General features: G+C 44.1%; 1 protein-coding gene across 1 annotated transcript in view; it reads right to left on the bottom strand.

Annotated features, from left to right (window-relative positions):
* LOC122938845 (cryptochrome DASH) overlaps positions 1-10,987 on the bottom strand; it is a 43,418-nt gene extending 32,431 nt beyond the window's left edge. The window contains exons 1-6 of the mRNA XM_044294683.1: positions 10,851-10,987; positions 6,949-7,121; positions 6,784-6,877; positions 2,517-2,647; positions 1,522-1,670; positions 566-654 (exon numbers count right to left, since the gene is read on the bottom strand). Of these exons, the coding sequence (XP_044150618.1) occupies positions 566-654; positions 1,522-1,670; positions 2,517-2,647; positions 6,784-6,877; positions 6,949-7,121; positions 10,851-10,922 (708 nt within the window). The 5' untranslated portion in view covers positions 10,923-10,987. The remainder of the gene's footprint in view (positions 1-565; positions 655-1,521; positions 1,671-2,516; positions 2,648-6,783; positions 6,878-6,948; positions 7,122-10,850) is intronic.
* Positions 10,988-13,974: the final 2,987 nt, after the last annotated feature.

Here is a 13,974-nt window from a genome sequence, read left to right as displayed (position 1 = left end):
CACACAGCCGTGCAGAAACTTCTGCCCAGCAGTGTGTTCGATGACGTCACCGGCTCTGATGGGTGGGCTTTAACGCTGCTCTAAAGCCCGCCCATCAGTGCCGGTAACGTTACCGGGATTCCTGGCAGCCCCATGGAGAGCCCGGTACGTCACCGGAACTCCTAAAAATGCCTTTGCCCTGTGCGATTTAGCGCAGGGCAAAGGAGAGCATCAGAGCATGAACTACTCCGATTCTCTTGTCAGGGGGGCTGCCTGGGTTAAAATGGAGGTATGTCCGGGTTCAGCTGTGAACCCGGACAACCCCTTTAAGACAAAATGTTGTGCCACATTACAGTGCAGTGTTGGTGCGCTAAAAGCCAAGCCCCTTCTACTTAGCCAAGTCCCCTTAGTACACCCTATCTAGTGAGGTGCGCAAACTGTCTAAAACACATAATAACCCTCGCGCCTGGCATGGCGTGGCACTTTTCTGGTCAAAATTCTAATGCATTTAGAAGCACAGACAAAACAAAGGACTAAATCAGTTGTAGTAACTAATACTGGTTACTTCTATGCATAAATAACCTACTGTGTCCCAAAAGTAATATTGCAGTCTCTGTAGGGATTGACTTTCACCACCGCTACAAGGAAACGCCGTTCTAGGGTCTGTTAAAGGATCTGTCAACCATAAAGAATAAATCTGTTAATTTATGCAGAACCAATAAAGCAAAACCAAACAGTTGCCTTTTATAAAAAAAGCAGACACCATTAAAAATATTCACAAGTGTATAGATGAAATGTGCCGGGTCCCCACACATGAGACATAAAGGCTACGAAAAGGTTCAGTTATAACAGGGGCCGAACGGGAAGGAAATGTGTAGTAGAAGGTACTCCTACTTTTACATTATCCTGCAACCAGGGGTACACAAATCTGGAGATCCCTTTGTGTGAAGTTAAAGAGGTTACCACATGGATAAGTTTATGTTTTAGTAAAACATCTTTTGTAATGACACTCATTAGGAAAAGGTTTAATGCACAGATATTACATTTATAAACTTATTAAAGCACAACCTAGGGCAGGCTGTCCATAATCTTCCGCATTTTCTCTGCTTGTTAGAAGAGATGCAGAGCATGCACAATGACATTTTCCTCCTCTGAAGAGCAGAGAAGATGCTGAAGACTATAGGACAACCTACTCATTAGCTGATGAAGAAGACAACACTGAGGAAAGATACAGCACATGTGCATCCACTGGACACAAAAATTGGTGGATTAGGGATGGGGGGGGGGGGGCTGAATACGTCATGACAAATGGCCAAATAAGGCAAGGGGGTCTGGTCACCGCCGCAGCCACTGATTGGATGCAGGCAGCATCAAACTGGATGTGTTAAGCGAGGATGCCCAGGGGAGCATCACAGGTCGGGAGGAGAAGCAGATAAGTAAGCTTCCCTTTATAGGTCTGGCGAAGTGGGGACGTTTGACAAATGCCCCCCTCCCCACCCTTCTTGCAAAATCTCTAATGAACACCCAAAAGAATGCTACGACCTTGTTGCCCAAAATCTTCTGCTGTTGGGACAGAGCCCTCTTCTAGGCCTGCTGGCAACGACTTCAGCTTCTCTGGCATTTGCAGGGTTGGCCGTACTTTGCATTGCGCCTCTACAACCTTCCTGAACTGGGTATAGACATCAGGTAAACTACACAGGAAATAGAATTTAGGACATTTAAAAAACAAGATAAAATTTAGATTGTATATAAATCATGTGAGCTGGTAGCATAATACAGACACATGTTTGTCATTTCATATACCTATACTGGTTCCGTTGTAACAGAGCAAAGACGAAGTACTCCATGGACTTATAAGGGTAGACATCTGGACTTCTCTGGGGTTCTGCCATTTCTCAGTGACCATAGTGCTGAAGACTGCACTGTTGTTGCTGTAATGGCAGTGTAAACGGTGGCTCAAGTATGGTTTCGGTGCTCGGCACTCAAGAGAGGTCTAATGATTGGATGATTTAGCAGTATTTAAAATAGACAGTCTCCCCATATTATAGCAGTGAGGATATTTCCTATGTCAGAACTAAGCGCATAGTTGCTTATAGGAAGCTGTAAAAGCAAAAACAATAGTGTATGTTTTCTGGAATAGTAACAATATTCAGTTAGGCTGGGTTCTGCGCTTTTAATGGAGTTCACCATATCCGGCATAGCCAGATACCACTGTCCATTGCCGAATCCCCACATTCACTTTCCAGCATATATACACCAGCTTTCAGTCGGACAAAAAATTCTGCGTGTGGTATTTTTTGTCCGGACAAGTCAGCGTGTATGCCGGATACAGTGAATTCCGTCAGTTTGTTCCTCCACCGGAACAGACTGCCGGAGTCAAAAGCGCAGATGTGAACCCAGCCTTACTGGTTTGTCAGTATCAATGTTTTCAGTCCTTTCATTTTGCACAGGAATAAAATGTGATAAGAGCAAAAGAGTTTTTATGGAAAACTGCAGAAAAAAACAATGGACCAGACGGGTCATTTACATTACACTACCTGGAGATATGTCTGAATGGTAGATCGTCTCTGTGATACAACGTGGACCCCCAGATTGTATGAAACTTGACTCCATGCTGAGTGCAGACTTGTTTCACCGATTTCTCTACGTCCAGCTCCTCCTTTGTTGCCTAAAGAAAAGTTATTGGCCATTATTTCCAATGCAAATTATTGGAAAAAGTAAAAATGACTACAGCCTTCAGGAACAAGGTATACAACTACACAAAGTTATAAACTGAAAGGGGTTATGACAGGATTATAAGCTATTTTAACATAATTCTGCATAAAAAGCTTGTTACTTTTGTAATTTACCTTGTGTTACACAAACGCTCCAGTTAAGAGATTTTCTCTTTACTTCATAATAATAGCGCCCCCTGGTGTTTACTTTGCATAGTAACGTCAATGGAATGCACATGCTCAGTTCCATCCTTCAACTGCCACCAGCTTTATCTATTGTTAGAACCTGTATCTTGATAAACATTTCTAAAGCGGACTATATACATGAGAGAACATGTGAGCCGAATGCTCATTCTGCCAACAACTCTCTCTCCCGATCCAGCCACACATATGTATGAATGCTGGGGAGGGAAGAAAGCAGCTTCTCTCCCTGACATCAGCCATCAGAACCATACTGACAGCGTTATGTCCGTATGATTCCGTTACAGAAAGGTCAGGCAGAGGCGCACAGCATTATCAGTCATTATGATGCTGTGCACTTCTGTAGTTCAGACCGCACGGTCCCTCTCTCACATGGAGCACGATTCCCGCAAGGAACACGCTCGTGTGAAAGAGCCCTTAGAGGGGTTCTCCGGGAATTAAGAAAATGAAAATATTTAAATATTACTTTATTATAAATATATTCTCAAATACCTTTCATTATTTATAATGGCTCGTTTTATCTGGGGCGCAATCAGGGGAAACAAAATTAGTTCACACAAAACCTGTCCTAATCGCACAGCAGAACAAGTTACTTCACAACACTGAGCTAAAGAGATGCCTCATCCTTCTCCTCCTCTCTACTTGTCAGGGATTATGATCCTGAATACAGATGATAAGAATTTTAGCTGAATCTCTGGGGAATTTAGTTCATGAGGAGACATGAAGTACAGAGAGGACGGACAGGACAGGCTGTGGTAATGGAGACTGTAAACAATTACTGCTGCTCATTATCCACACCTCACCCTCTCATGTCTTCTCATCATCTCCATTCCCACAGAGATTCACCTGTATTCAGGTTCATGATTCCTGAGAAGCAGAGCAGAGAGGAGGATGAGGCAGCACTATGGCTCATTGTGGTTAAGTAACTTGTCCTCCTGTGTGATTAGGACAGGTTTTGTGTGTTCTGATAGGACGGCGGCCATTTTTTATTTCTCCTAATTAGGGAAACATCCAAAGTCGATTCGCATAAAACTTTGTTCCAATACTGTACGGTGCAGGAGCTCCATACAGTATTAGAATGTATTGGCTCCGATGAGCCGAAGTTATTACTTTGCGAAGTCTCGCGAGACTTTGGGTAATAACTTTTATAAATTTATTTGTACTGTCAAAAAAAAATTACAAAATTCCGAACTCAGGTTCGGGTCCAGGTGGTACTTTGGAACCGAACCTGAGTTCGGTAAAAGTTTTTTTACAGTAGAAACTGATTTATGAGGTTATTATGCGAAGTCTCGTGAGACTTCGCAAAGTAATAACGTTGGCTCATAGGAGCCAATACATTCTTATACTGTATTCAAACAAAGTATTATGCGAATTAACTTCGGATGATTCACTCACACCTAGTCATCAGTATCTGATTGGTGGGGGTTCCTGGGTGTGATCAGCTGCTTTGAGAAGTCAGCGGTGCTCCTCTCGGAAAACCCCTTTAATGGGAATGTGTCATCATAAAATGACCTATTGTTCATATTAAACATATTTTTATTTATTTTGGTGATGTCATTTTTAGTTTTCCATGCCACTATCTATATTTAGCACAGTTTACAGCCAATTTAAATTTTTTTCTTTTTCATTTTTTTTGTTCCCTACCTTACAAGAACCAGAACTTTCACATTGCCAAATGTAGGCTTATTTTTTGCAGGACAATTGTTATTATTAATAACTCCATTTAATTTACCATATCCAGTACAAAAAAAAAGGGGCAAAAAATTCTTTGTGGGGTAAATTGAAAAAGAAAAATGCAATTCAGTCATTGTTTTTTGGGTTTTGTTTTCACAGTAACACATTTGACAATAACACATTTATGTCGTTTTTATTATGTTTTACTGACACCCAGAATTATTTTACAATTCCAGCTACAGAGCTCTGTGACAGACTATTTTTCTGGGGCTGTAGTTTTTATTGGTAACATTTTGGAGTACATATGACTTTTTCATCACTTTTTTATGTGTGTTTGTGCATGATTTTTTTCAATTATGGCATTTACTGCATGGGAAAAATACATTTATAATTTAGGAGTTCGGACATTTTTGGACTAGTCAGCACCAATTATATTTTTATTGTTTATTCTTATTTGATTGTATTACACTGCCTTCAACATTGTAGGCTTAAGGGTACTTTCACACTTGCGGCAGGATGGATCCGACAGGCTGTTCACCATGTCGGATCCGTCCTGCGGCTATTTCGCCGTGCCGCCGGACCGCCGCTCCGTCCCCATTGACTATAATGGGGGCGGGGGCGGAGCTCCGTCGCAGCACGGCGAAAGCTGCCGGGCTAAAAATTCCTGCATGTCCGGCACTGCAAAATAGCCACAGGACGGATCCGACATGGTGAACAGCCTGTTGGATCCGTCCTGCCGCAAGTGTGAAAGTACCCTAAGTTAGGCTCCCAGAGGAGGCACATCACACTTGTGGTCTACAGCGGACCAGAAGTAGTGAAGAGGGTGCTAGATGCTGGACCCAGAACGCCCATGACACATATGCGTCTTTGTTTCAGGTTTTGAGATCCGGCAGAGGATCTCAAAACCTGACCAAAGCGGTTCCGTTCTGACCACATCAGGATGCATCTGTTCCGTTAGGATGCGGTTATGTGACATCGTAATGGAACAAACTTGATCTGTCACTAAATAAATTAAAACTGGATATGAGAAAAAGAAGGAGTTGCAGGCGAAGTGTAGTCTACTTTGTTCCGACACCTCTTGACGAGATACCACAACCACAGCAGAATATACTAAATATCTTTTAACTGAAAATAGGATGACAACGAGTTTCGGAGCTACAAGACTCTCCTTTCAAGTCTAAAAATAGGAGGGGGGGGGGGGGAGCAATAATAAGAAATGCACAATATATATAAATGCATAACACAGTTTATATAAATAAAAGCTAAAACAAAATCTAATAATATAGCTAAAAATATAGGACATAACTATAGGGGGAGAGTTTCCACAGTCAACTACAGAATGATTTTTTATACTCTTACTTTTATCTGTATATTCAATTGTGTGTTATCATTTGCACATGCTACATCATTTTTTTTTCATTTATCTCATCAATCACTAACTATACTAGCTTGTAGCCTTCTTAAGAGGCCCTATATATTCTCGCTATTGTATTTGACTGTTGAAAATTCCCCCTATGGTTGCACAACACAAAAAGGTGAGCACAATCATCCAAATCTACACTTACGGGTTCTATGCTTATTACTAGTGTTGAGCGAACTTGTGTTTTAAGTTCGGCGTCTAAAGTTCGAGTTCAGGTTATCGAAGTATCCCGTTATGGATTCTAAATTCCGAAGGCATCCTGAACTGATCTCTTTCTATTCAGAATACATGGGGGCAAAACAGAACTGTTTTGGCCCGGTTTTGAGATCCACTGCCCTATCTCAAAACCAGAATGCCAAAATGCATATGTGAAAGTAGTCTTAGTCTCCCCCCCCCCCCCCCCCCACCACACTTTTGCACCCTGCGCAGCCACATAATCATTGCTGTATATGCTGGGAAAACTCCCAGTGTGTATATCAACTTATTCTTTAGGGCTCCATTCTCCTAACAGAGGCCAACAGACTTTTAGCCTCCAGCAGGGCAGTACAGATTGCCATACATAACTTTCAAATGTATAGGAATCCACAGCAGACTATGCCTTCCTACACAGAGGGTCACCACAAAAAGGTATACTTCATGATAGAGGCCATAGATCTATTCTTCTGAAATACATGTGCCAAATACGAACCCCTCTTCAGTATAACGACTATAGGAACCACAAATTGCTTAGGCTAAGACAAGTCGACACATGCGGTAAGTGATTACATCAGACAGCATTGCACATACAGAACATACCTCTTCTTGTAGAACCACTGCCGAAACTCCACCTAGCTGCTTGATAAGGTCTTCAATAACATCTTCAGGTTGTCCTCTTCTGAGTAACAGATTGCTGGGGGAATATGGGGATAATAAGAGTAGATATGGAAAAGTATATGTTCCAGCCATAAACTGAAGTCTTACCTTCCCTTTTTCTGGAGTGTGTTTCTTAAATCCTGTACAGTTTCTAAAAGGAACTTCAAGCGATGGGGTCCTGTCTTGGGAAAATTGTAGTAATGTGTTCCCAGATAGTGTCTTGGATCAAAGCAGTAGAGTGGGACAATATGATCTGCATTCCTGTGAGCCCAGAGCAACACCTACAAGGTACAGGAAAATCACTGCATCATGTCTTCCGCACACAGGTACGACAGTGAGATCTCTGCGGGCCCCGCAGTCACAAGGACCAAGGGCTGCTTTAACCACAGGGCCAGTGGTGCTGATGGAGGAGCTATTTTTAAATGTATTTGTATCCTCTGGATGCTGATAAAACTGACCAAGCAACCCCCTCCCCTGCCTTCGGCCAGATTTACTAGTAAAACCGCAGGTGGGAGTAGGACAGGACCTGCCAGATAAGGTTATAGGACCAGATCTGTGCGGGTCCTCAAACCAGAGAAAGGAGATGCAAAGTCCCATACCGAAGGAGAGGGTGAGCCGTTATGTAAGTGTCTGGGGCCTGATCTAGGGTCTGTATTTGTTTCAGGGGATCTGTATTTAGGGGGTCGGATTTATTTAGCTTGTATTATGTTTTTGTACATTACTGCTTTGTGTCATCATATTCTGAGACCATTAAAGGGAGTCTGTCAGCACATTTACCCCTTTTTAACAGTTGCCATACCGCTGTAGCCGCAACACAGATGATTAACACGGTACCTTTATATGCTTTGGTGGACTTTTAAAACTGCCAAAAACTAACTTTGATGAGTATGTAAATGAGGGCTCGCAAGTGCCCAGGGCGGCGTCCACCGCGTTGGTGCCCAGGCAGCTCTGCCTCTTCGGCTCTTATCCCCGCCCAGCCTCTTCCTCTGCCCGCCCATCTGTTTTCTCTCCCCCTCAGCGAGATCCCGCGCCGACGCGATGACTTCCTTGGTCGGGGCATGCGCATAAGCTACTGCGATACCGTGCCAGCAATGGGCATCGCAGTGCGCATGCCCCGGCCAAGGAAGTCATCGCGTCGGCACGGGATCTCGCTGAGGGGGAGAGAAAACAGATGGGCGGGCAGAGGAAGAGGCTGGGCGGGGATAAGAGCTGAAGAGGCAGAGCTGCCTGGGCACCAACGCGGTGGACGCCGCCCTGGGCACTTGCGAGCCCTCATTTACATACTCATCAAAGTTCGTTTTTGGCAGTTTTAAAAGTCCACCAAAGCATATAAAGGTACTGTGTTAATCATCTGTGTTGCGGCTACAGCGGTATGGCAACTGTTAAAAAGGGGTAAATGTGCTGACAGACTCCCTTTAAAGGGGTATTCCGTTTGTTACAAGTTATCCCCTATCCACAGGATAGGGGATAACTATTACATCGGTGTAGGGCCCCCACTGATAATCAGAACAGGGGCCCCGTACCCCCTACGGCTCCCTTAAAATCAATGGAGCGGCCGGTCGGGTATGCATGCAACCAATTCATTAATTTCTATAGAGATGAATGAAGCAGCCACGAGCATGTGGGCCGGTCACTCTGTTCATTCCCAGGGGGCTGCAGGGGGTACGGGACCCCTGTTCTCATGGTCGGTGGGGGTCCCAGCGGTAGAAACCACACCAATCTAATAGTTATCCTCTATCCTGTAGACAGGGGATAACTTCTAACAACCGGAAGACCCCTTTAACTTTATTATTTTTTCATTGTTGGAGCTGTGTGGGGCTTGTTTTTTGTGCCTTGAGCTATAGTTTCATTGTTACCATTTTGGGGTACATATGACTTTTTGATTACCTTTATTACCATTTTTGGGGGGGAAGGGGGGGTGTCAAAAAACACCCCAACAATTCTGGCATCACATGCGAGATAAATAATGTAATATTTCAAATTGTAGGACTTTTATAGTTGCACAATACCAATTACAAGAGGTTGTCGGAAATAATTAAAAATCTCTGACAAGCCCTCTAATTGTCTAAAAAAAAAAAATACTCACGCCTTTCTCCAACGCCAATCTCTGTGGCGCTGGTTCAGTCCTTCTGCCGCAATGGGGACCTCCCAGTACACGGCACACGACCACTGCAACCAATCTCTGTACTCTGTAGTCCAACGCTCAGTCCAGCGATTGCTGCCGGAGGCCTTCCATACACCCGCACCTTACTATGCAAAGTGTTGTCGATATACACAGCGCCATGTAGGTGTACGGAAAATCACCACTAATGTTGAGTGAACGGAGCTTTGGATTTAAGATCCGAAGTCGACTCGCTCAAAACTTTGTTTTAATGCTGAGACCAGTCTCCGTATAGCATTAAAATGTATGGGCTTCAGCAAGGTGAACAGAGTTCTCACCAACGTCTCGAGGGACTTCGGTGAATAACTTCGGCCATCAATTTTTAAACTTAAAAACCATGGATCCGAAGTCTGCTTCGGTACTGACTGGTACCTCGGTACCGAATCCGACTTCTGATCCCAGTTTTAAAGTTGAAAGATAAAATCCTGAAGTCCCGCGAGACTTTGGTGATAACGAATTTCCCTCGCCGGAGCCAATACATTTGAATGCTGTACGAAAACAAAGTTTTGAACGAATCCACTTCGGATCTTGGATCCGAAGCTCAATTTACAAACACTAGTCACGACTGCAGCCAATCACTGTCCTCAGTGTTTGCTTAGGACAGTGGCTGCAGTAGTCACATGCCATATAGCGGCACATCACCACTGCAGCTTGTGAATAGAGAAAGTATGAGGGCTTATCCGGTTATTAATTCTCCCTTTAATACTTGTCTTTTATTTAAACATTTTTAAAATCATTAATAAATTCATAAAATATATATATTTTTTAATTAAACTTTAATACTCGCCTTATATGGGTAGCGTAGTCTACTATACTATTCCATACTGACGTATACCTGCCACACAGGAACGGGGGCTCATCAAAGTTGTGTAAAAACAGCCCTTTAGCGCTTTCTCCGTACAGTGGGGCTCCTGACCAGGCAACGTGCAGAGAACTGCCACCAGGTCCTCAAGGCAGTCCTATTATACCTATGTTTAACCCTCTATAGTTCAGCTGTAACCCCGAGACCCCCGTAGTTCTACTAACCAGGTCTTACAGCATCATAGGCCTATATATAACGAAATCACATCTGGGATATGGATAAACATGGGTTGCAATACAAGGGCAGAGGTGCAGAGACTAAATCTGAAGAGCCTACAGGGCACCACTACCTCTTCATGACTGTCACTGGGGGCGGGTGGGGTGCAGATCGCCACATGTATTCTACCCCTCACCTCTGACAACCGCATTATATAAAAGGCAGGTGGTTGTACGCCCTGTGGCATCTAAGCTGCATTCTTCAGTCAGCTTTGGAAGCACATTCCACGGCTATGACATGTATGTACCGCTCAGCACTAGGCCACTATATACACCAAGAAGCATTTCACTAAATTACATCATTCTTAAAATACAATGGAGGAGATTTATTAAAACTGCTGTAAAGTAGAAGTGGATTAGTTGCCCCCAGCAACCAATCAGATTCCACCTTTCATTTTTTTTCAGAGCTCCCAGTTTTCATAAAGCTCCCCCAATATTTTTTATATCTAAAACTGAAAATTCAACACTATTGTGACAATGTATATGGCTGTGGTGAGGGCACTTCAGCTCTGCTACATCTGTTTGTGTAATACACAGGCAGCTTGGACCAATAGCGTGTCACCATGTGAGCAGCCTGGACCAATAGCGTGTCACCATGTGAGCAGCCTGGACCAATAGCGTGTCACCATGTGAGCAGCCTGGACCAATAGCGTGTCACCTTGTGAGCAGCCTGCACGTATACACCGCTGTTGTGTAACCGCCGTGTTGTGTAACGGCAGACCTCAGGAGAGCCCTGCGGACACTGTCAGTGACTACATGGCAGCCCTCGTACCTCATTGTCGTGATATCGCAGGTCATTCCTGAGCAGGCAGATGATTGTCCGGCTCAGCGCCGCCATTTTCATCACCACAAATTCTGCACACTAGGATTCTCCAACCAAAATAATAAACTCACTCTTGTGACCCGCCTTCTGTGGTGACGTAAAGCCACGCCCACTTCCCCAGAAGGCGGCAGTTTACATATAGCCACTAGAGGGCGATCTGCCAGGAACTCCTAAATTACAATTCACCATGGCTTTAGACGTTTATAAAGTAAATAAGTATTACCTAGTGTCACTTTTTTTTAAAATTATTATTCTGTTAATACCCACCATGTAAAAGATTGTCGTGGATCAGTAGGCTGATCTGCCTCTGCCTGCAGCTCTTTTTTGGTAGGGGAAATGCTGCCAAAAACATGCACAAAAACGCTTGCTATTTTAGCCTTTCTACATACCTCACAACTTTTTGGACGGTCCAATCGCTAGGATATGCCCCCATTGTCTGATAGGTGCCACCGTTTTAGTTTTCCGGTATTGAGATCCGTCATAGGGGCTCAATACCAGAAAAAAACGCTTGTTTTGTCCCCATTCATTGTTAATGGGGACAAAACTTAACTGAACCGAACTGACTGCTTCTAAATGCATTCCGTTCTGTTTAGTTGCGTTCTCATACCGGAGAGCAAACCGCAACATGTAGTTTGCTTTCCGTCCTGGGATGCGGAGCAAGACAGATCTGGCATGACCACCAATGCAAGTCAATGTGGACACAATCTGACACAATAGAAAACGGATCCGTCCTCCATTGACTTTCAATGGAGTTCATGATGGATCCGTCTTGGCTATGTTAAAGATAATACAACCGGATCCGTTCATAGCAGATGGTTGTATTATTAGTAATGGAAGCGTTTTTGCTGAACCCTGCCAGTTCCAGTAAAAACGCTGGTGTGAAAGTAGCCAAAAAAAAAGCAAAAATACTAAATAAAAAAATTATCCATCCAGGATACACTGTATAGTCAGCTTGGACAGAAAAAAATAATTATGTTGCCCCACGTGAGGAGTGCTGTTGCTGAAAAGGAAATGAACCAAATGGAGACATAAAATAGTCTGAAAATAATTCCCTCACTCTCAGTCCTGCAGAATGAGCTCTTCCAACTTGAGAGGGCTCGCCATGGGCTGCTGCTGTAAAGACGTCCGCATCTTCATCAGGAGTGGCCTCATACATGCAAATGTAGTTATGGAGAACTACACACGCTTTGATAACATTTTCCAGGGCCAGCTGGATAGCTGAAAGAAATATACGCCATTTGCTGGCTAAGATCCCAAAGACACACTCCACAAACCTTCTGGCCCTGCTTAACCGATAGTTGAATGTGCGCCTTTTCTCATCCAATCCTCGCCTGGGGAAAGGATGCATGAGGTTTGGCGATAGGGCAAACCCCTCATCGCCAACTATGACATATGGTGCAGGAGGGCCAGAGGAGCTGGCTGGGTAATGTCCGGTTGGTTGGACTGAAGCCACCGAGCCATTCTGGAAACCCGGAAGATGCGAGCATCAGCCAAACTTAGGTCCCGATAGCTACAATTATAAACCTGTAGTTTGTGTCAGCCAAGGCCAACAAAACTACAGAGAAAAACTTTTTATAATTATAGAATCAGGACCCTGAGTTCGGTGGCTTCTTCACCTGTATGTGCTTCCGGTCAAGGGCACCTATATAGTTAGGGAATTGTTCCCTCTCCAGAAAGCCCTGGGCAATTTGATGCCACTGCTGCCTTGTTGGTTGTGGCAACACAGCAGCTCGCAGTCGCAAATAAATGGTGGCACAGGTTGCCCTCATTATCCCAACAATTGTGGAGGTCCCCATTCGAAATTCAAATTGTAACGAGGAAAAATAATTTCCTGTGGCCAAAAATCTGTGAACAAAAAATTAAAATAATCAGGGAACAGTCAAAACACTATCACCATCCACTATATTTATTTAATATCCCAAATCAAATCATCTATATATCGGAAATAAATTACATTTCTGAGGTTATAAGTGCACAAATATTTACATACCTCAGAGTTTGAATTAGCCGTTCCTCAGCTGAAAGACTATGCGGCATGTTGGTGTCCATGAAGGTCAGGCCTCAACTCCTCCAAAAGCCGATCAAAAGTAGTGATCGACATGCGACAATAATTATAAAATTTTGCAGGGTGCTCACGAAGGTCTGCATACAGACTCGTAAACTGACCTTTGCAAGCCCTCTGCGAAATAATAGGATGAACCCGATGATCTTCCTCAGGCATTTCTCTCTGCTCTCCAAAGCATCGATACACCAGCCAGTGCAAAAGCACATGGTCAGGATTTGATAACGGCAAAGCGGACATCCTGCAAAGGAACAAATGCAAACACTCCACACACTAGATTATATCCTCACAAAATGGAGCTTTACCAAACAGAAGAGCATGCCGTTTTTTTTAAGATGTGTTTCAAATGAACATATGACTATAGAGGATGGATGCGTTTTTTTTCACGTGCGTTAAAAACGCATGCCATCTGTATGTCATCCGCGCGGAAAAAACGCAAACACTGAACGCAATCGCAGACAAAATGGATTTAATTTGCTAGCAAAATCGCACGTTTTAACTGAACGCATCCTGAACGCATCCTGAGCCAATCCGTCATGCTCGTGTGAAAGGGGCCTTAGTGTCCGGACTAGGACACTGAGGACTGTTCATTTCCTTTCCACCCAGCACCGCATACAGCAACAGCAGAGCAGAGCTCCTTTCAGATGTCAGGTCAAGAGGAGAAGAAGAAGAAGAGGAAACTTACTGTCACGACCCTTGGTCATGGTCGTGACTCCTGTAACCGCATGCAGTTGCCTGCGGTCTTGGTGTTGTTGTCAATCACAGGTGAGGGCTATAGTACGACCTGGGACCGTTGTGGACCGGCATTGGCCGATCGCACTGGCCACCAATGAAATTTAAACTGGGGAGGGAGGGGGGTCTGCCCCCTGCTGCCTGGCAGCCCCGGATCTCTTACAGGGGGCTATGATACGCACAATTAACCCCTTCAGGTGCGGCACCTGAGGGGTTAATTGTGCTGATCACGGCAGTCATGTACACAGTTTGTAGTATATTCTAACTAGAAGCGTCCCC

The sequence above is a fragment of the Bufo gargarizans genome, chromosome 5 (assembly GCF_014858855.1).
Source record: "Bufo gargarizans isolate SCDJY-AF-19 chromosome 5, ASM1485885v1, whole genome shotgun sequence".
Taxonomy (NCBI): Eukaryota; Metazoa; Chordata; class Amphibia; order Anura; family Bufonidae; genus Bufo; species Bufo gargarizans.
The sequence above is the reverse complement of the archived record's forward strand: the minus strand, read 5'-3'. Positions and strand labels throughout refer to the sequence as shown.